General features: G+C 41.8%; 2 protein-coding genes across 3 annotated transcripts; both read left to right on the top strand.

Moving 5' to 3' along the window:
- Positions 1 to 1,410: 1,410 nt before the first annotated feature.
- brd2a (bromodomain containing 2a) lies at positions 1,411 to 13,320 on the top strand. 2 transcript variants are annotated; one of them, XM_041955193.1, is made up of 12 exons: positions 1,411 to 3,525; positions 6,681 to 6,987; positions 7,158 to 7,295; positions 7,391 to 7,541; positions 7,740 to 7,939; positions 8,069 to 8,575; positions 8,973 to 9,101; positions 9,233 to 9,424; positions 9,566 to 9,828; positions 10,128 to 10,447; positions 10,817 to 10,945; positions 11,109 to 13,320. In XM_041955193.1, exons 1-12 carry the CDS (start codon positions 3,494 to 3,496, stop codon positions 11,231 to 11,233), a joined length of 2,493 nt encoding a protein of 830 aa, XP_041811127.1. In that variant the 5' UTR covers positions 1,411 to 3,493; the 3' UTR covers positions 11,234 to 13,320. The 2 variants fall into 2 exon arrangements, with proteins under 2 accessions (XP_041811127.1, XP_041811125.1); XM_041955191.1 differs by having other exon boundaries at positions 11,106 to 13,318.
- A 2,151-nt stretch (positions 13,321 to 15,471) lies between these two features.
- On the top strand, positions 15,472 to 21,314 carry hsd17b8 (hydroxysteroid (17-beta) dehydrogenase 8). Its single transcript, XM_041955218.1, has 9 exons — positions 15,472 to 15,588; positions 16,457 to 16,659; positions 16,844 to 16,960; positions 18,975 to 19,070; positions 19,425 to 19,510; positions 19,613 to 19,697; positions 20,709 to 20,751; positions 20,944 to 21,018; positions 21,165 to 21,314. The coding sequence occupies exons 1-9, from the start codon at positions 15,474 to 15,476 to the stop codon at positions 21,182 to 21,184; spliced, it is 840 nt and encodes a 279-aa protein (XP_041811152.1). The 5' UTR covers positions 15,472 to 15,473; the 3' UTR covers positions 21,185 to 21,314.
- The last annotated feature ends 1,636 nt before the right edge of the window (positions 21,315 to 22,950 follow it).

Genomic DNA, 22,950 nt, shown 5'->3' with positions numbered 1-22,950 from the left:
AATTATCAACTATATACTCTATATGTACAGTATATACAAAAAGAGTATAGAAATAATATTGCCTTGAATATTTAAAATCGTACATGGGAAGATAAGGATCATAAAACACAGTGTTTTGTTCACTGTCTCATGCAGGGGGTGAGAGGGGCTGTTGATGATGTCAGCTGGCTAACATCCTCCTCTCACCCACCTCCTGTATTTTACACATAAATTTACACAAATTGTTTATGCTGATGCATTAACATCTTCCCAGGAATCCACATCACAAACATCTATGCACACATACAGTATTACCTATGCAGACCTGGGCAGGATGGCTGAAACCAACTCTGGAAAACCATTAAAAACATCTGTTTACAGCCTGGAACTACAAACGCATAATCGCATACAAGATATAATCAAATTCATGTTCAATAGTCCAAGACAAAAAAGAGTGAAATTCAGTTTTCAGCCAGTGGACTGTGGATTGTAACACAAAACAGGATGAAACATGAGAAGCTTGTTTCAATGTAACTTTGCTCATAATCACACTTTCATTTTGGGTCTCAGCCATCTGCAAACTCACGGGTCATCCGTCAAATCAACAGGCTGTTCTTTGTTAGAAAGCAGACAGGTGAAATATTTAGGAATAACAGGCACAATTCAGACCCTGACAGGCTGTGGTTTAAACGAGATCACTTCCTGAGATTAAAATCAAGTAAATAGTCTTCCTCAAACCTTGAATGAAAAAAACTCAAATAAAGAATAACATAATACATGACTGGTTTTAATTTCATTTGGCAGGGAGTCACAGATGTACACCTGATTCTCTGAAAAAGAGAAGTCACTATCTTGAATGTTTCTTGATTTTCTTGACTCCAGCTTGTGGTTAATTAGAAATTAATGGTGAGATTTTCATTGTCACCAGTGAACACATCACACCTATGGTCACCAATTAACACCGGTTCTTCTTTTCTTCAAGTTTTTTTTAAATCACTCAGATCAGTCTTAATTATCGTAATCAGAGTCAGAATCTGCTTTATTGGCCTAGTATGTGAAAAAAGACCAAAAGACATACAGCTCAACAAGGACAGAGAAGACAAAAAACAAAGACTGTATAAGACAATAGATACAAAGAACGATAACGATACATAAAACGCAATTTATCATTTATCATTAGTATATATATAAAATTCTGAACAACAGAAAAAAAAAATTCTATTCTTTTATTAAAAAAGCATGAAGCACGAGGCCAGTGTTCTACTTCCTGCAGGAAACCAACACTTGACATTCCCCTACAGCTGAATCCCACCTCCTTTGCAGGTATCGCTCATCATGTCCCTGCATTCACCAAGTGAAAAAAAAAAACACGACGCTGCTCGTAGATCAGCCTCCTGCATTCTCAGTGTATTGCTGGGGCGCATGCGCAGTAATTCGTGTTGCAACATACGCAGAGATCGACGGCAGTGGTCATCTGGAGAAACAAAGATATTCCTAACCGTTTTGAGAGAGACTGGGAGACTACACGTGAGCTGTAAAGGATTACTGCAATCACAAACGGATTACAATAGAGGAATTTTGCGAAATAGCGTAATCAATAGCCATGAGATCATTTTCGTCACGTGATTAAGCATGGCCAATCGGAGCGAGCCAAGTCCAGTCGAAAGTATGCTCTTTGTTCGGATATTTTCCGAACTTTATTCCAAAATCCGAGCCTAATACTTTATATAAATTACAACGTGTGGATATGGAGTGACGTTTTTATGAGAACGGATACGTCGCGGAGATGTTTCATTACGTTTTTTGAGGAATGCCACGTGTTCAAGTTTTGATAAACAGTGCGCTGAGGCTTTGAGGCTTATTTCATCACATGACTCCCCTCCCCCACCCAGCGTAGGGAATGGGGGAAGAAGGCGGACATGTTTGAGGGAAATGTGTTGGTTAAAAAGTATCGAGGTGGAAGACAAGAAGATTGATTCAAGAAAGGTTGCGCATTATTTGGGATTTACCATTCGACATTTGTATTTTTTTTAATTCAAGGTTTTTATGTTATACTTTGGAAATATTTGTCTTTTTGTTTTGGATAATTTAACTTTACATTTAAAACGTCCACTAAGTTGTTGTTTTTTTTTACAGCGTGAAGTTATCGAAACGTTAGTATTATTTAATATAGTAAGGTCCTAGTGCTACTTTGTATCGTTTATTTGAGTGACATTGTAAGGAATTTGTAACCTTGGTGTGGGGGATGGGCGCATGTGGTTAGGTAACCATTTTGTATGGTTGTCGAATTTGTGAAGTATCGGTCTCGTTTAAAGATAAGAATTCTTGTGAATATTTACTCATTTGGTAGTTTTTTTATTGTATGATTTTAAAATAACGTGTTTAGTCTCATGTGTAAACTCAGTGGTTGGTGGTAGTTCCATTTACAAACTCACATAGGATTTCCTTTGTGATTTCCTTTATCGCGTAAATCAACGTTATTGTGGGTGATTGCAGTTGTGCAGCCTTTACTCGGATCCAATTGAGTTTTGAGGTCAGTGAGGAAAACTGCTGTGTCATTCAGTGAATAGGTGGTAGTTATTACCCTGCTAGGTGTGGTCTTTTGTTGTTTGTTGAACTGAACGGGGTCTACAGCTTCTCTGGTATACATTCACTTAGAAATGCAAGGTTGGATGTGGTCGTAGTCTTGCTTTGCTGTTTTTGAACCATAGAGGCCTCGTTTGTCTGATCTTATATTGTGGCCTTGATCTGCAGTAGATCAACTTTACTTATTTCAGTTGTTTGTAAGCGACATTTCAAGCATTTTGTATATCTTGTAATGTTTTATCTCCCTTATTGTGAATAATTCTATATATTCTATATTATACTCTGTGTCACTGTACTCAAAGATGGCGGTTGTACGTGTCTGCTAAAGACATAAGTGGAGAACGCGAGGGGAGAGGCCGTGAGACTTCGCTCTTGAGGGGTACGCGTGATCCAGTGGAATAACCAATAGGCTTCTTGGTATTTACCCTGGAAGCCCGCGTTGCAACCGTATTGACCAATCTCTGTTGTCGCTTTGCACACGTTGACGTAATGTAATATGATAAGGAGGAGGGTGGCCTCGGTGCGCTCGCATTTTGTGTAGGATTATATTGAGGAACCAGTTACAGACAGTACTTCTGTAATACTGAATAGGCTGGGCCAATAGTAACGTACAGTTGCCTTGACGGACAGCAGAAGCTTGCGAATAGGTTGTCCTGAAAGATTGGCAGGGAAGCCACAGTACTGAGGGGTGTGGCGGCTTTGACCGACATCGGAAGTAGCAAATAGAAACTCCGAGGGCGTGGACAGTTGAGGTAGTCTGTCCAATAGGGTGGATGGTTGGTCTATAAATGCACGGGTGTAGTCGCATCGTCGCCATTTCAACGAAGCCGATTAAGGGAGTTCACTGTGGCGGGGAGCGGAGAAAACTGACGAACAGAGACGGATCCAGGTCCGAGTCTAGCTAAAAACAGAATCCGGATCCATCCTGATGGATATGGCTGTTAACCCCCTCCTTGACAGGTATCTACCGGTAAAATTGACTCTCAGCTTTCCATCAGAGGGAATATTGTAAAACATTTGTCATGATTTTTTTCAAAATACCTTTGTTGGCATCCTGTGTTTGCTGTAATACGAGTCGAGGAGAGAAATGGACACTGAATGACTGCAGAAAGGAGCTTGTCACGTCGTTGAAGGGATTAGACGCGAGATTCATGTTGAGGAAATAAAAATGTGTTTGTGGGTTGCCACTTAACAAGCTGCGACTGTTGTTCGCAGTACTCCGGCGCCATCTTCGGAGCGCCTCTGCCGTTGGCCGCTCTCTCCCGCTGCCTGGCAGTTGGGTGCTAGCACTGCTAGCATTAGCTTCTCAAGAACATAGCGTTTGTCGGTATTAACTGTAGGTCGATCACCCGTAACTCACTTCACTTCCATCGCCGTGCTTTGTGTAAAGGAATAAAATATTATAAACGCTCTGACCTAAACCTCCTGACAATATAGGTTTATAACATCGAAAGCTTTTAACGTTGAATGACAAGGCGACCAAGCTTTGTTCAACATAAGTTGAGCTAGATTAGTGTTAAAAGTTGCCGGAGCTATAGAGGCAGACTAGCGCGGTCGCACCGGTATTCTTGCCTGTTTCGTCAGGTTGTTATTGTAGCCATGTGACGGCCGGGGCATGTTGTTGTGATCGCTTGTACAATGAAATTGTAGCGCAAGGGCTAACGCAGCTATCCATGTGTAGGGTGTTTCAGTTGGTTGCCTGGTTACATCGCTCAGTGCTACTCAACCTAAGCTAGGTGACAACTTCTATTGTGGTAAAAGTATACATAACGATAATTTATATCATAACGCCATTGTACTAAAGTTTACTGTTTTTTTTTTTGTTTTTCTGTTCCATTCGACACGCATACGACATTTTACCCATATTTATTTGTCGATCCGATTTTTACCTCAAGATGTGTTGTTAATGTTATGTACATGATTACTTTCTTTTTTTAATAATAAAGTACACTAACTGTCAAATGTGTTTCCAGAAGTTGTATCATTCTAAACGGATTGCATTATTAAAATTATTAAAATATGTTAATATAGTAATTTTAAGTATGTTATGTTATTCTAATGTTATAGATTTCATTAGTTCACAGCCCCATTGCTGTGGCAGCTAAGTTAACTTGTATACCGACCAATATTGTAGGCCAAGAGTAGGATGGACTGGTATGTTGTCCAGTGGGACATTATTTACAGCATGATGCAAGCACAGTATTACAAGGTCACTTCAAAGAGGAAAGCCCTTGATGGGCAGACAAACCTGTTGGATGTGTCTAAATATTAAGTCAGATTTTAAGGGGACATATATTGATGCCAATGTAAAGAAGTGGACAACAGACGTGGACTAGCGTCAGTGTTGTCCAGCTGATGACCCTGAATGCCCATGTTGGGTCTTGGAACACGTTTTGCTATGTCAGTATGTCAGTGGAAATGGGCTATGGTGAGTTCATGCTATTGATGACAGAGTGCCCTTTTTCATCAGAGAACTGTACAAATTTGTGATTGCAGTGTGTTTAATATAATAAACACATAGGAGTACATTTCTCCATTTTCATTGTGTAACCAGTTCTCATTGGAGCATGTCAGATGCGTATAGTGTCCTGTGTATCCATGAGCATAGTAGCAGTAGTTCTCATCAAATAATGGAATAAGTAATGGTAACACTACCAATGGTGCCAATATATGAAATGGTACTGAGTTTGGCTTTTCGGTGTTATGTATACCTGCATGCTAGGTAGGAAGTTTCACAGAAATTGTGCAACACCAATTTCAGTGTCACTTGCTGATTTTATACTTGGTGGCTTGTGACTGTCCCACTTGGCTTTTGATTGGTGTTTCCACACGTGGAGTCATTGAGATGGAGTCACCAGCAGAATAGCATTAGATGATGCATATGGGCCTTATGAAAGGATGGTCTTTTGCAAAGACAGTAGGTAGGTATGACGTGTTTTTATATGTAATATTCCTTGTTTTTAATAATCGTGTGAAGGGGGTCTTTAAACGTGGCATGCCAACTGTAACAGGACAGCAGGAACTCTTGTCTGCTTATTTAAGCTAGTGTCCACATTCCAGGTTATAGAGCAGTTTCAAAGGCCTCTGGCTCATTTTGTATGGACTATTCTTGGTACATTGTGGAAACTTAGCCGCCCATTAACTCTGCAAGTTGCGGTGGTCAACAGAGCCACACTTCCACTAATGACAGTGCAAGTGTATAGCACAGCAGGATGATGCATGGCACAATGATTGATAGTTAATCAGTTTCAGACAATATTGTGAATTTCTGGCCATGTTAATGGCTTCTCTGTCAGAACACCCTAGACTGGTCTGTCATTACGGTAACATGTCATCTTAAACTCCACCCACCGTTGTTTGGGAGAGCATTTTTTTCTACAGGGAAATGGGGGTGGAGTTTCTGTAGCTTTAATCTGTGAGATAGATGTAGAGAAGAGGAAGTGGTAGTCAAGCCTGTTCTCCTAGGACTGAGAGTGCTGATTGACAGAAGTATATTTCAAGTCAGGCTGATGGAGGCTTGCTGAGTAACATTTAGAATGTGTGACTGTGTGTCTTGTGAAGGGCGTTACACTGTATGATATGCTTTTGAGTGTGCAGTACACATCTCATAATAAACAATATATGCCTGTATTTATATAATATATGCGAACACGAGAACATTATTATACCAAGATGACCTAAGACAATAACCCCAGGAGTTAAGGTAGGGAATATAAAGCATAAATGTTTCGACTAGTGTTGGGAGACAATAGCCATTCAGTTTATCTGGATATTTTTTTCTGTATTTATTTTTTTTATATATATATATTTTTCTTAAAGTTGTAGAGTTATGGATACATACTCCAAAATAGAGGGCAAGTTGAGTCTTGTGTTACAGCTCCATCTTCATTTTGAGTTGCTGCAAATGCAGGCAGTGTACCTGGCTGCATTAATTAGACAAGGAACAATTCACATCTGTCGGACAGGATATAGGTTTGGCTGTTTACAACAACAATTTGATGATTTATTGTGGTGAAAAGCACTTGTCCATTACGGGAGACTAGTAAATATCTATCTGGCATCATTCCAACTACCTATACCAAATACTTAATTGGTCTTTCAACTGCTCTCTACAGCTCCCATGTCGGGGTTGAGGTTGGCATAATGGGAGTCACAACGATGGACCAGAGCTCTGGCACAGCTGGAAAACGCATCCGGAAACCTTCACTGCTCTATGAGGGCTTTGAGAGTCCTGGGATGCCCCCCCTCAATCAGATGGTCCATTTGGGACCCCCACAGCCCCCAGTGAAAGACCCCAGCCGACAGGGGAAGATGACCAACCAACTTCAGTTCCTACAGAAAGTCCTACTCAAGTCTTTGTGGAGGCACCACTTTGCCTGGCCCTTCCATGAACCCGTAGATGCGCTCAAGCTCAACCTGCCTGTGAGTGTAACTGCCAAGTAAATTGATATCTGTCTATTGGAGGGCAGCAATTTAGTCAGGTCATCAGTTTGTCTTTAGAGGTCTTTTCTACTGTGCCTTCCATTCAGAAAATAATTTGGAATGTAGTGGCCACTGTTTTTTGTCCTAATGGTGTCTCTGTCTCCCCTCAGGACTACCATAAGATCATAAAAACTCCCATGGACATGGGCACTATTAAAAAGAGACTGGAAAATAACTTCTACCGCAGTGCCAGTGAGTGCATGCAGGACTTCAACACCATGTTCACCAACTGCTACATTTATAACAAGGTAAGACTTTGTGTGTGAGTCTGTACGTGGCAAACATCCTGATTAGAAAATATCTTTCTGCTGTTAACATTTTGTCTAAATGTCCGCCTTTGTAGCCTACAGATGACATAGTACTTATGGCCCAGTCTCTTGAGAAGGCGTTCCTACAGAAAGTAGCTCAGATGCCCCAGGAGGAGCTAGAGCTGCCTCCTCCCCCTCCACGGAGCAAACCGGGCAAACCTGGCAGAAAAGGCAGAGGTATTGCAGGTGAGCGCTGGCTGCAAGCAGGCTAATCATTAAGTTCGCATTGACTCAATCATACACACAGGACATGCATAAAATCTTTCAAATGTGTGTGTGCACACACACAGACAGGCATGTATGATGACAAAAAAAATTATTTTTCTGAATCTGCCTCCCTTCTGCTCTCCTCTTCTGCTGGCCCTCTCTCTGTCTCTCTCACAGTCTCTGGAGGAGTGACAACAGCTCATCAGGTTCCAGCTGTCTCCCAGTCAGCGTACTCACCTCCCACCCCAGAAACACCTGACTCCATCCTCTCAACCCCCCCACAGACACTTCTGACAAAGAGCCTGTTACCTTCCCTTCCAACTGAACAAAGCATCCCAACCATTACGGGTCTGCCTCCCACCCAGCCCACTGCTAAGGTAATGGTCAACATTTGTTGTATTATTTTCTGTAGTCAGAATTGGCAGTATTTTGGATAAAATTGATCACCAGCTCAACAACACCCTTCTCTGACTCACCCTCTCTTTGGTTCTTTTCTTCAACCACAGAAAAAGGGTGTGAAGAGGAAAGCAGACACAACTACCCCAACCACTGTAGCCATGCCCATCATGAGCACCATGGGCGTCAGTGGCATCAGCCTGGGGATGGGCGGTGGGCACGACTCCCCGCTGACCCTCACTTCTCTGGGAGTGGACCATAACACCAGCCTGGGGATGAGCCAAGGACTCAGCCTCAGCCAGGGCATGGCCATAGGTATGGGCTGTGGTACAGTAATGATGGGTACCAAAGCAACAGCAGGAGGCAGGAGAGGAGTGAGTGGACGACCCATCAAGCCCCCCAAGAAGGATTTGCCAGATTCCATGTTGCCACCACCAGTACGGCGCAGCAAGCTTGGCCCGCAGTTGCGCTACTGCAATGGTGTGCTGAAGGAGCTGCTGTCGAAGAAGCACGCAGCTTACGCCTGGCCCTTCTACAAACCCGTCGACGCCTCCTCCCTCGGTCTTCACGACTACCACGACATCATTAAGCAGCCCATGGACCTCAGCACCATCAAGGTACTAGCCTTAGGAAAACACACACAACTGTCTACATTTGTGAGAGCAGAGGAGCGGGGGATTTTCTGTTCTCCTGTCCTGTTGCGCTGACAGTGAGCAGATGTAGAATGAAAACACAGCAACGCTGTAACATTGTTACCACAGTGAAAACCAATTAATCCACAGGCAACACTTTTTATAAAATGGTTCCAATATATTGCAAAGATAGAACTTGGATGGAAAGCATTGCAGTTTCCCATACTATGTACATCCTATGTAGCCCTCCTTCACCTTTTCAGGTATATTTTTTCTGATGGAGAATGGGCGTGACACCAGACAATAGCAGTAGCCAATACCTTTGCTTAGGTTTTCTTCAATAGAGTATTTGGCTAAAAATGTCTTCTCCTCTTATCTTTAGCGGAAGATGGACAGCAGAGAGTACCGCGACTCCCAGCAATTCTCTGCTGATGTGAGACTAATGTTCTCCAACTGCTACAAGTACAACCCACCTGATCATGATGTGGTGGCAATGGCCAGAAAACTTCAGGTAGTGTACCATTTAATAAGCATAATTCAATTCTACTTGCTTCTGCTCTTTCCCTCACTGCTGTCTCCTTGAAATCACCAGTGTCTTTGTTTTTTGAACCGTCTTGCTCACATTCTGTTCACTCCCTTTAGGATGTCTTTGAGTTCTGCTTTGCTAAGATGCCAGACGAGCCTCCAGCACCCCAGAGCTCTTCGTCGTCGTCCTCCTCCTCTTCATCGTCATCCGAGAGTGAGCTAAGCAGTGAAAGTGAGGAAAGTGAGAGCAGTCCCAGCTCCGACTCTGAGGAGGAGAGGGCAAACCGGCTGGCAGAGCTGCAGGAACAGGTTTGTACTCAAGTACAGAAAACCAGAAATTCATGAAAATGTTCAAACGCAAGTTTTTGTGACATTAAAGTAATATTCTAATTTTGCTATATCCTTTCCTCAGTATTCCATTGACTCATCCGTCTTTCTTTCTCCCTTCAGCTAAAAGCCGTACACGAACAGCTCACTGCACTCTCCCAGGGCCCCATCGTCAAACCCAAGAAAAAGAAAGAGAAGAAGGACAAGAAAAAGAAGAAAAAGGTAGAAAAGGAGAAGCATCGGAGGATAGAGGAAGAGCTGCCGCCTATTAAACCAGCCAAGGCCCCCAAGATCACCAAGACTCCAAAAACAAAGAGCAACCGGGCGACGGCGTGTCCTGTAATACCGATTAAGAAGGCACCGAGCAAGAAAAACAACAAGAGCAAGTGAGTACTGACACCTACTGGACAATGTTGGAATTGAAAGTAGCAAGTAGCAAGAAGGCAGACAGAATGCTGCATTTTGTAAAAATTGTATAAAAAATAGTTTTAGTTGTTCAAAATAAGTATCAGAAGTAAGAAAAAAGTGTCATTCATACAAGTCAGCTACATAATGTGATGTCAGCTTGCTTGCTGTTTCTAAAGAGCACGTTCTTCTGTTTTATCACTTTGTGGGTTAGATCAGATGCTCCCTCAGTCATGTTTTAACAGTCTCTCCCTGCATCTCCTCTCCCGTCTTCCACCAGATCCAAAAAAGGTGCCATGACGTTTAGCATGCCTCAGCCGGTCCACGATCCCATAGTCAGTCACTTTGACTCAGATGAAGAGGAGGAGACGGCACCCATGTCGTATGATGAGAAGCGTCAACTCAGCCTGGACATCAACAAGCTGCCGGGTGAGAAGCTGGGCCGGGTTGTTTACATCATCCAGTCCCGCGAGCCCTCGCTCAGAGACACCAACCCAGAGGAGATCGAGATAGACTTTGAGACACTGAAGCCATCAACGCTGCGGGAGCTGGAGAGATACGTCATGACGTGTCTGAGGAAGAAACCTCGAAAGCCATATGGTTAGTAGAATGACAAAAATTGAAATAATTGCTATTTTAGGCCCATATTCTAAAAGTAGAACGAAAAAATGTTCATGCCATCTCTGATGTTTTGTGAATCTTATAGTTTTGGGGACATATGCCTGTTCTGGCCCACTGTTTGGTTTACAAACTGCAAGGGGATAGTTATAAAATACAATTTATTTTCATTAATTCTAGGTAAATAAAATGGCACTTAACGACAGAAGTGTTGTGCCCCCTTTTAACTACACACTACTACAGCTAAGCAGTAGACAAAGTACTCAGTGTAGTCTGTCAGCTACAGATCTTTGATAATGAAATGCAGTACCCCCATCTTACTAGTATTGTTACTTGTCTGTTCATATGCAGCAAGTAAAAACAACATTGCGGGCAAGTCCCGGGAAGAGCTCGCTCTGGAGAAACAGATGGAGCTCGAGAGAAGGCTGATGGACGTCAGTGGTCAGCTCAACTCTGGAAAGAAGCCTCCTAAGACCAAACGTAAGTCCTCCATGCGGTTACCTTAAAGAGGAACAGTGAAGAAACAGAAGTGATTGAAAATGTCGTGATTTTCTTAAAGTTGCTTTGAGCTCTACCTACGTCAAATCAGGTGCTGAATATGCACCCCATGGTCTTGATTGTGTGTGTTTGTTTTCTCCAGCAGAGAAACCTGCAACAGAGCCGCACACCCAGCCGTCACGTCTCAGCGCCAGTAGCTCCTCCTCAGACTCGTCTTCATCATCCTCGTCCTCCTCATCCTCAGACACAAGCGACTCAGACTCTGGCTGAGAGGCAGAGGGTTTCCGTATGAGAAAGGGTCACGCGAGGGGCCCTGAGCATTTCGCTTCCCACCGAGTGGACTGAACTGCAGTCGAGCTACTGATGATGGAGCCGCAGGACGGATCAGACGAGACCAGCACTAGGCAGAACTGGTCTGACTCAACAAGTGTCAAACCAAGAAAGAGAGAGGGAGCTTTCCCTGCGCTCAACTCATTCATCCGATCCTGTCATGGACACAGAAGTTTAGGATGGATGAATGAATGGAAAGAGGGGAGACTCATTGCTGTTCTCTGGAGGACTGGCCTTGTTGGACAGAGCGAGGGACGCTCCATCTCCTGCAAAATAAAGAAAGGAGAAGAGCGAAGCATGCGTTGGAGGGATAAGGGTGCTAGAGCCAGAATCTGTCTTATTTCTGGAGATAATTTCCCTTCTTCCCGTGCTCTCTGTCTTTATGCTGTATAGATAAGGTGTACAGTTATATAAATATCTATTTTTCTTTTATAAAGAAGCATTTTATGGAGCTAATTTATTCCCTCATTCGGGGAAAGATGAACTGGTGTGGGCAGAGTTGTGTTTTAGTTTGTGTTTTTTTTCTTGAGTGACAGAAGGTAGAGGGGAAACACGTGCGTATGTGTGTGTGTGAATGCGAGTGTATGTGTGTGAATGTGTCACGTATGTGTTTGCATGCACATATGGGAGTGTGAGATCCGGCACCACAAGTGCAGCCTTGTGAAGTTCCTCATAGTTTTGACGCAGGCGTTGAAAATCAGTCTGCACGCAGAAGCACCTTGGTTCAGTGAAATACAGAATGCATGCAATACAGAGCAGCTGACAAACATCTGCATACCCATGTACTACTTTACTGCATCCTTGTGTACTCATGTTCTTGTTTGAAAGGGTTAGCCACTGTACAGAAATGTGACCCAATGACACATCAGTTTATACATGAATATTTCTGTTCCCATGTGTGCCGTCTTTTTTTTTTCATCCATTTCTCTGTAAACGTGTTGCTTTTTTTTTCTTCTTGTGACCAATCTGCTAATAAATTGTGAGGACGTGTCTTGTCCACTCACCTGTGCCCAAATAACATCTTGATTCTTTTGATTTCTTTTGGTGTTGATGTCTGTTTGACTTGAGTCACAAAACATCTGACTAGACTTTTTGAAGTTGCACGAAAAGGTTTTGCTGGTTCTTACATTTGATATTTATTCAAGGAAGTGAAGCCTTTTGGGTTGATTTCCCATGGACCATCACTTCTTAACACCGTGGTGTCACAACAGCAAAACTGCTTTGTTTTTGAAACTATTTGGCCTTTGAGATCTATGGCAGCTGAAAGTTTTATTTTCTGTATTGAGTTTTGTTTGAGAGTAAGTTTATTTGTTTGTGATTAAAAATGTTAGTAACACCAGGTTCTCACCAGCAGCTTTAGGTTGTGGATGGTGAGATTTTCTCTTCCCTCTTTGAGGTTTTATTTTTGTTTCTTTAAAGGAAAGCAATGTGGCTGGTGAAAACATGGAAGTGGCTTTTTAAATTTTGGGATCCAGCGGTCGGTTTAATCAGTAGACAAAAAAGATGGTTTAATGTTGTGAGTAATAACAATGCACTGTTTGTTTGGTGGTGCTACTAAACAAGTTTGTGGTGTAGGTAAGGCGTGTATCCTTCTTGTTCTTTTAAAATCGCCTGTGGCTTGAGATTGAAGTATTGTATGTTTGAAAGTGATTATTTATAAGAAATATGAATGGAGATGCTTTTTTTCCCCATAACACTGAAAGTAATCAAACGCTTTTAAGTCGACGTCTACTCTTTGAAATATGCACAGATTTAACTGTCAGGATTGTAGAAGTGTACATATTTTACAGTCTCAATCTTCGAGCATGTTTTTGTTTTTTCCCTTCAGTAACTTAGTCGAACCTTTTCTCTGTCCAGCAAAGGTTTTTTTTTTTTTTTTTTTTTTTTGGGCTACAGTTCTAAAACAAAATACTCCAGAGTTGTCAGTCTTACTTTTCTGAAGTTTGTCAGAAATCTGAATGCCTCTGTACTTGACTCCATCGTTTCATCTGAACATCTGTATATAAATAAACTGGGACATGTTCATCTTTTCACTGACTGGGGGGATATTTTATTTGCAGATGATGTAACTTAAGGAACATACTGGGCTCATACAGGTTTTAGGAATGAGGATGGTGTCACAGATGAGAATCCTTTGAAAACTGTTACAAAATGCATTAAAATGTAGTTTGTTAATCCAAGGCCAGTTCATGGAGGCACAGAGATTTTTGTTCTTGTTCTTTATTTTTTTTTAATATTAAATTAATATATAATATTAATATATATAATATATATATAATATTAATAATATATTAATATATAAATTTCAAATTTAGGACTGGCAGTGACTCTCTGGCCTTTATGATTTAAGTTGCAAAAAATAAATCCTATAAATGGAGAAGCTTATTGCCAGTCTCTGTTCAATCAAATATGATTAATTTGTGTGGTTGCCTTTACAATTGTCATGCCCAGTTCTTTACATTGCCGATGAATCAGTAGCAAAATTATGTTAAAAGATAAATCTTCATTCACGACTCAGGGATACTTTTGATGAAACAGAGACTTGTTTAACTTCACTCTCTCGTTTATTTATTTCTGCCGAGAGAAGAGAGAGTTTCCAAAATCCCCCATCTGTGTCCCTGTTGAGCTGCATCCCATCTCTGGCTACTGGTAAGTTAAGATGCTACAATGAAAACACACCTGATCCTTCCTGTAATTCCTGCCCCGCCAGTCCTTACCATCCCACGTTTGTTCCTGGGCTGCTGTCACAAATTTGGATTGGCTTTTGTATTGATTTAGTAATATAGCTGACATATGAAGACATGACTGGATGTTGCACCGCAGTTGTTAAGATTTCTGTGTGTATTTATGTGTGTCTGCACATCTTTCAGCACTGCATCACATATCTTGTGCCACATAGATATTAAGTGTAATATACATGCATATTTATACTATGTGGATGTATGCATTATGCAAAGTATAAAGCTTTGATAGAAGATCAAAGCATGTTCATCAGTTCAGTTTTTGTCATATTCCAGCAGGAGTTTAACTTGGTTGTACTTTCATCAGTGCAAGTGCTCACTTTCCATAAAATCCTCTTGCAAGATAGTACTGTGAAAATCAGATGAAGCACATTCAGAAGTTACTAAGCAACAGGATCCGTACTTGGCAATGACAATAGAGCTCAGTTGAAACACTGAGTTCTGCACCCTGTGCTGCAGAGAAACCACTTGAGCTATTTGGCTTTTACATTTTTTCATCTTTTTACATTCCTGCCAGATTTCTGCTCCATGTAACTGTGAATACATGAATAAAAACTGAGTTGGTTTCTTTTTTAATTATTCCCATCGAATTAAATTCAAAAAGAAATGAACGACACAGTTATAAATCAAAACCAGAACATATTTATGACAAACAAACAAACAAACAAACAAACCGGATCTCCTGGTTACAAAAAACACTTTTAATGCAGTGACAGTTACAGTGAGATTACACTATGTGACTGAATAGATTAATATGGGAAAAAATGTCCGGAAGCTGGTTCTTCATTATTTTGTGGTCAGCATCAGTCCGATTAAACAAGCATGCAAAAATAATGACTTGTGTCACAACTTTGTAGAAGTATTGTTTTCTACCCCTTCAAGACTAATGAGGTGAGCTTTGAGATGAGAGGCAACGAAGTGAGGATAATTTACGGTGAACTAAACCCAGAATCTATGTATTAGCTATATTCACACAGTCTTCATTAATGCATTATTGATGGAGTACTACTCGTCCATGTCCAAACAATGCAACTAAGAACAAATTTCATGTTTTCGTCTTAATTTGCCGCTGGTTTTTATCTAATATCTTAATCTGCCTGCTCTAGATTTTCTCGCGAGAATGCATCTGTTAGAAAGCCGGATCTCGCGAGAACGATTTTCTGAGCCAGAGACAGGTCTCGAACAAAGTTAATTTTCTCTTGATTTGCTGATCTGAAGAATAAAGATATTTGGCTTGTGAAAAATGGGCCATAGCCTTACTTCGGGGACTACGGATCGAAAGAATCGATCAAAATCTGTGCACACGTTCACTTCTCCCGTTACAATCAGAGACGTAGGACCTGACAGTAGGTTTCTAAAGGGGCGTGGCAGTGTCGACTCCCACGTGACACAGCCATTTCCTGTATTTTTCTCCAGGATCCAGCCTTGTAACACGGTCGATGGTCTGTTGGCGCCATCTAGTGGATAAACCGAAACCTACAATAACAGAGGAAAGAAAAAAAAACATCATGGCGGCCGCCACAAGACTTATATCAAGGTTGACACTGGTCACAGGTAAGTTTATATTTTATCTATCATTCAACGTGTACAGTCAGTTAAATACGGAAAAGGCGTTCGGGATGGTGCTTCTATTTGCAGGATGTTGTATTTAACCTTGTATGTTGTCGTCAATCTCTGTCTTTTTTCCATGTAAACCAACCAGCTCAGAACAAATGACTGTTACCCGTGGTGAAGTTTGGTAAAGTAGGTTTGACCCATGTTTTTCTGCTAACTCACAACTAGCTAGCGAGAAGGTTAAATGATAGTCCTGATCAGTGACAGTCAACAAAGTCGTACCGTGAGTGTCAGGTCCGATTAAGTTCAATAACTTGAACGTAGAATGAAAGAAAACCGGTATTTAATTTTTTAAAAAAATCATCGATTGGTTTGTTTATTGTTCTCGATTAAACGCTTTGTCCGTTAGTCCAAATCTTCAGATGTATTGTTTTATCCAGCTGTCTAAATCTCAAAAATATTCACTTCCTAATCATATAAAACAAGAGAAACAGCAGGTTGCAGGGAGGCAGAATAACAGTGCAGATGCACGACACATACACATTAAAATGATAAATGTAAAGGTCAGTGGATGTGCGAGACTGAAGCAAAGATGTGTGTTTGAGTGCACAGTGTCTTTGGAGCAAATGGATATTATTTTCACATGGAGGCCTGAGGCTCTGGGCTACTCAGGTGAAAATAAATGGCTCAAGTTCACCTCCTGCCCTGTTTGTTAGCTTTTCTTCCTTAATCATCAGACATATCCAGAGACGCATTCTGGAGAGGGTCCTCTGAAACCACAAACCCTCTGAGATTCATGCATTGGGGACACACGCCGTCCTGCTCCGGTGCCACTCTGACTTCATGCTGCTGTCTTCTTCCCACCCAGGAGGAGGTAGTGGGATTGGACGGGCGGTGTGTCAGCGCTTCGCCTCCGAGGGCGCCTCCGTGGTGGTCGCTGACATCAGCGAGGAGTCGGCCAACGAGACCCTGGGGAGTCTGCCGAGTGACCTCAGAGGACAGGGTCACATGGCGGCTGTGGTGGATGTGTCGTCCAAAGAGAGTGTAAAGAAGCTGGTCTCAAGTATCCAGGTGTGTGGGACAGAGAGAAAACACACACACACACACACACACACACACACACACACTGTGTTTCCATTAATCATAATGTGCAACATTTTCACAGAAATATTCTTTTTGCTCTGTTGACTGTACGTTAGGACGCTTCCTCTCTTTCTTCTCTGTTCAGAGTTAACGTCCTCCTCTTCCTCTGCAGACTCATTACTTCCAGCCTCCCTCAGTGTGTGTGCACGCAGCGGGCATCACACAGGACGACTTCCTGCTCAACATGGAGGAGGATCAGTTTGACAGAGTCATTCAGGTCAACCTGAAGGTATGCAGCCGCGACACCTGGGGCCTGTAGCGTGACGCCAGATTAGTGGGTTGTCCAGCTAGCTTTTTACTGGGGTGGATCACCATGGTAACCTATGCTGCAGGGCTGGCCTGCTCTGGGGCAGGTTAACTTCAGAGACTACTGTCCAATCAGCTCACTGGAAATGGAGTCATCATTCCTGACTGACTTTACAACAAAAAGACGAGAAATAAAGAGCAGCCTTATTTTTAGTATTTGGAAATCATTCGTGGTGTTTCTGCAGCTTCTGTAACCCAGTGACAGTCTGTTTGTCTGCAGGTTTTCTTCCAGGTAATCTATTTTTGCTTTGTTCAAGATAAATTCCGTAGAGAAGCCAGAGAATATGTAGAGATGTTTTAAATATGCCACTTTACAGAAAATAGCAACTTGTGTTTTACTCCTTCATCTGTTCTGTCTGCTGTTGAGTCTTTAAGAGCTTCCCTTCACTACAAACCCAACTGCAGCAGAATCCAGACAGGTTTTCCAGAACAGTCTGCATCACTGTCTTTCTGTTAAAGTCAGCATCAATCAATCAATCAATCAAAATTTATTTATACAGCACTTTACAACACTCAAGGTGACCAAAGTGCTTTCCAGTTAAAAGCAAGCAGTGAAATTAGAAATGAAAAACAGATTAAAAGATAGCAACAATAGAACACATATCAGGGAAATAAAAAAAGAGATTAAATGCAAATAAAATAAGATAAGATAAAATAAAATAAAATAAAATAAAATGTCACCACATTACAGTGTATTAAAAGCCAGTCTAAAAAGATATGTTTTGAGCCGAGTTTTGAAGAGGCCAAAGTCTGTGATGGTGCGCATGTCAGGGGGTAGTTTGTTCCAGAGTCTGGGCCCAGCGACGGAAAAGGCTCGATCCCCCCAGTGTTTATACCTGGCCCTTGGGACTTCCAGTAATAACTGATTTGTGGACCTTAGCGCCCTGTTTGGGTTTCGGACAAATAAGTAGGAGCTAGGCCATTGAGGGCTTTAAAAACAAAAAGTAAAATTTTAAAATCTATCCTAAACGATACTGGAAGCCAGTGGAGGGAAAAGAGGACTGGGGTGATGTGCTGACGCCTTGAAGTGTTCGTCAGGAAACGAGCTGCTGCATTTTGCACCAGCTGGAGGCGGCTCAGGGCAGACTGGGAAACACCAACATAGAGAGCATTACAGTAGTCTATTCGTGAGCTGATAAAAGCGTGAATAGTCCTTTCAAGGTCGGTGCGATTTAAAAAAGGCTTTACTTTAGATAAAGTACGTAATTGATAAAAACTCGCTCTAACCACGTTATCAATCTGTTTGACGAATGAGAAACTGCTGTCAAAAATAACCCCAAGATTCTTTACAAATGGTTTTAGCTTCAAAAACATAGAGTCCGAATCTGCAAAAACATTGTCACCAAATAGAATGAACTCGGTCTTGTCCTCGTTCAAATGAAGGAAATTGCTCTCCAGCCATGACTTGATGTCTCTGATGCACTCTGTGAGGGACTGAAGAGCAACACTTTTGGTTGGGAACACTGGTAAATACAGCTGGAGGTCATCAGCGTAGCAGTGAAATGCTAAATTATGTCTCGCTATAATTGACCCCAGCGGCAACATATACAGTGAAAAAAGTGAAGGTCCCAAAATAGAGCCCTGGGGAACTCCACAAAACAAAGAGGCAACAGAGGAGGACAGGTCATCAATCATTACAGAAAAGGACCTGTTGTTTAGGTAAGACTCAAACCACTTGAGTGCAGTACCACGGATACCAACTAATTATTTAAGCGGGACAAGAGAATGGAATGGTCTACTGTATCAAATGCTGCCATTAAGTCAAGACAACAGGACGTTTAGCATCAACAGACACAGCTATGTCATTGTGAACTTTAAGCAGCGCAGACTCTGTGCTATGCCGTGATCTGAACCCAGACTGGAATTTTTCCAGGATAAAATTATTTTCTAAAAATGCCTGTAGCATCAGGTCATTTTTCTTCCTGCCTCTCTCCCAGGGTTCGTTCTTGGTCACTCAGGCTGTCGCTCAGGCTCTGTTGGCCTGTGGAGCCTCCAAAGGATCCATCATAACTGTGGGCAGCATTGTGGGAAAGGTGAGACACCCGCAGGCCCTGCAGGAGATTCCTCTCTGTTTGACAGTCCTCACATTTAGCTGAAGTTTTCATCCAGAAACAGTAAGTGTGATAGTGGGATAGTGGCTTAACCTTTCAGATCAACATTAACGTTACATTCAACACGTATAAGACAGAAGAATAAAGTTGCAGGAATCCATCAAGAACATGTTTTTATTCTAAAACACAACACAAAGTTTGCTTGAAAGTGACAAATTTCAGGACCTGCTGGACGACTTGTTGGGTCCTCTGTGAGAGTTTCTGGTGGGTTTGAGCGTTGAAATGAAATCCTGCACCGAAGCAGCACCTAATGCACTCTGTGGTCAATGTTTGCAGGTGGGAAACATCGGCCAGGCAAATTACGCCGCCTCCAAAGCTGGAGTGGAGGGTTTAACCAGGACGGCGGCAAAAGAGCTCAGCAGGTGAGGCCAGTAACACATCGCGACACACAGCTGATTCAGTCTGAAGTGTTCGGAGTAAAACCAGAGAGGACTCTCCAATCACATCCTTCTCTTTTCCTCCAGGTTTGGGATCCGGTGTAACTGTGTGCTGCCAGGTTTCATATCGACCCCGATGACGGATAAAGTTCCAGAGAAGGTTATCAGCAAGGTGTGGCACGCACACACACACACACACAAGTGCAGAGAGATTTACTAACACTTCATCCATCCATCTATCCATCATCTATAAGTGCCAATCCTTCAGAGGGCTGTGGGGGCTGGAGTCGATCCCAGCCGACTCTGGCAACACTTCACCTGTCAGGAGTGAACTCATGCGTCAGGTCTAACCTGCTGTTTACATAATCAATGTACTCCAACACTGAATACGGTGCCATCAGTATAATTACCAATATTTTGTGCTGTAAATGACATTTTGTGCATTCGGATTAAGTTCTTAAAATCAAATTAAAATGTAAACTTAACATTTTTATAAGATATAACACAGTAAAGACCTGTTAGAACATGACATGTTTTGCTTTTATTTTGGATTAAAATGCAGTTTATCTCCTACAAATATAATCTAACCTTTATTTATAAAGCTTTTTTCAGAACATGCTGATCAAACTGATGCAGCAAACATTAAAGGTCCAGTGTGAAGGATTTACGGGGATCTGTTGCCGAAATGCAATATAACGTTCACGTGTTTATGAGTGTATGATCACCTAAAAGTAAGAATGAGCTTGTTATATCTACAGAGGGAGCAGTTCTCCGCCATGGAGTCTGCTAGGTTGCACCACCATGTTTCTACAGTTTCCCAGAAGGGACAAACCAAACGCTGACTCTAGCGAAGGCCTTTGGTGTTTTTAGCTGCTGCTGTAGGGAAGAATGAGGTGAGGCGTGTTCAGATGGTTGCAATCTGCAACATCACCACTAGATGTCACTGAGTCGTACACACTGGGCATTTAAAGAGTGCAGACATATTTAAACCACAGCAAATAAAACTATGACCTTCTGCATCACTGAATACTACCAGGCGTCTGTGGGAAAGTGTTTTATTTGGGGTGGGTGGGGGGATTTGAATGAACTGATCCTTCAATATAATCCCCCAGCAAATCAAATCTTGTTAATCCTGACCGTCAGCTGCTGCCTCACTGTGCTCTGTTGTGATTTTGTGTTTTAGATGAAGTCCTTGGTGCCTCTGGGAAGGATGGGTGAGCCTGCAGGTCAGTGAAGGCATCACTCTGATTTCACTGCAGACCTTTACCAGCTGAAAAGTTGTTTGACACTTGTTGACTCCCTTTAGTTTTTTGTCCAGTGCATTAAATTTGAGGGGATGTGGACTACACCTCGTCTATGCGTGTCTAGCATGCTGTTTCCAAGACCTCATCACTCCTGTCCTTGTTTTTGTCCTCCAGAGGTCGCTGATGTCTGTGCCTTCCTAGCTTCAGACGACTCTCGATACATCACGGGAGCCAGCGTTGAAGTGACAGGTACTGTACGACTCGACGTAAAAACAAATTTTCTTCAGTTGTTTTTTTTTTTTTTTTAAAGCACATCAGCTATTCCTCCATTGACCAATATATATATTTTTTAAATCTTAGATTTCAAAGGTGAAACTTGTGTCTGTCTTTGTCAGGTGGACTTTTCATTGGATAAATTGCCTGTCTGTCACACGGATGGAGGCCAGTTCATGTTTAATTTAATTAATTTTATTTTTAGCTTCATCATGTCTGGTTGTAAACATGTATAATACAGTGTGAAGCCACTTTGTGTGCCAATAAACAACTGTTTATAATACTTCTGTGCAGAATGTTGTATTTTAATTTTAAAAATATTTTCAGATATCTACATCATAACACCGTTTTCTCCACTGACTCATCCTGACGTTCTTTGGAGGGCAGCTGGGATTCGAACCTGCCTCTTCAGATCTGGACATTTTTAAAGAGGTTCATGTTGACAACTCTGTCGCACCACCAGAGCCTCTTTATAGTTTCTTTGTTCTCTGAGAGCCGTTATCTAGTTCCCCTCGAAGTTGGCTTTAGGAAGTTAAAGGATTGAAGAGCGTTTGAACCACTGAACTCTTCTACTCTCTGACATGTTCAGAACTTACTTGTTTTTAGCTTTCAGGATCATCTTAGAAGTGAAAAGGGTTTATCAAATCTCTGTCTTCACTCATGCTCTGCTAAGGTTTCTTGCTCTGTGCTGCCAATGCTTTCTTAAAAACCCAGAGTCATTTCACAATGAGCTGTAGGTTAGTGGATGCCTGGTTCTCACAACACAGCCGAATGTTTAATATTGGAAACAGGGCCCACAATCCCAAAGATTATGCAACAGCATCATCCCCTGAGCCACAGAGTGAAACACCAGTTTGGTTTGTTACCTGTAATATTTCCAAATAGTTTTAGACTTTAAAACAATTGTTCAGAGGTGAAGGAAAAGGGCTCATGACTGTCAAAACCTCCCACAACATGTGAAACACTGACAGATGCCAAATCACATTTTTCAAACAATCCCTTGGAAAGAAAGCTTTATGTTATGGCAAGAGCTGCCATTTCATTTTTTTTTTCAAGAGCAAAACTAGTTTCTCTTAAACAGATGTCTCTGAATGTGTAGTTTTTTTTCTTTATACTCATTAAAAGAAACTCACAAAATGTAAATTCTGGTCTAGGTTTGGAGGTAGTTTAACAAGATTACTCATCACAGTCTGAATCGTTTACAAATTGCAGTGTTAAGATTGTATGTCCACACAGCCAGGTGTTACAAAATATGTCTTATGATTCTCGTGATATAAATGAAGTGATGCTAAATTACTTTTCCTCATTTTAAGATTGTGCATTTAATTCATTCGACAGGGGCAGGAACGCCAAACGACCACAAGGCGTCGCTATTTCGCCATGCAGCAACAATAACAGGAATTGTTAGCCCATTGAAGCAAACACATTAAACATATAATCAAAAAAGCGAGAGGGCTACATAAATGTACGGAAACAAGCGGATTTAATTAATATTAACTGGTAAATCTCAATGATACGACTCATCTCTGAATTCGTCCTGTCGAATACATTTTGTCGTAAATTAGCAAACAGCAAAAACACTTCATTATCCCGTAAAACACATTCAAATAATGGACTTGAAAGAAAAAATCGTGTCTAACAGCTGGATTCCGGGCTACCGCTTCGTGTGTCCGTCCAAAATCGAGTCAAACTGCGTTAAAAACCACTTCGTTAGGGTATTCACAGAGAGACACCTGAACGCTATCACGCTAGCCGCTAACACGCGTCTGCCTAACTGACCGTAGTAGCCACAGGAACGTGTAACTTCAGTTCCGACTGTCACAATAACTTCAGCAAGATCGAGAAGATTTGGAGAATTACTAAATAATGCAAACAAATTATCAAAATATCTACTAACAACACCTATAG

Source organism: Chelmon rostratus, chromosome 16 (assembly GCF_017976325.1).
Source record: "Chelmon rostratus isolate fCheRos1 chromosome 16, fCheRos1.pri, whole genome shotgun sequence".
NCBI lineage: Eukaryota > Metazoa > Chordata > Actinopteri > Chaetodontiformes > Chaetodontidae > Chelmon > Chelmon rostratus.
The sequence above is the reverse complement of the archived record's forward strand: the minus strand, read 5'-3'. Positions and strand labels throughout refer to the sequence as shown.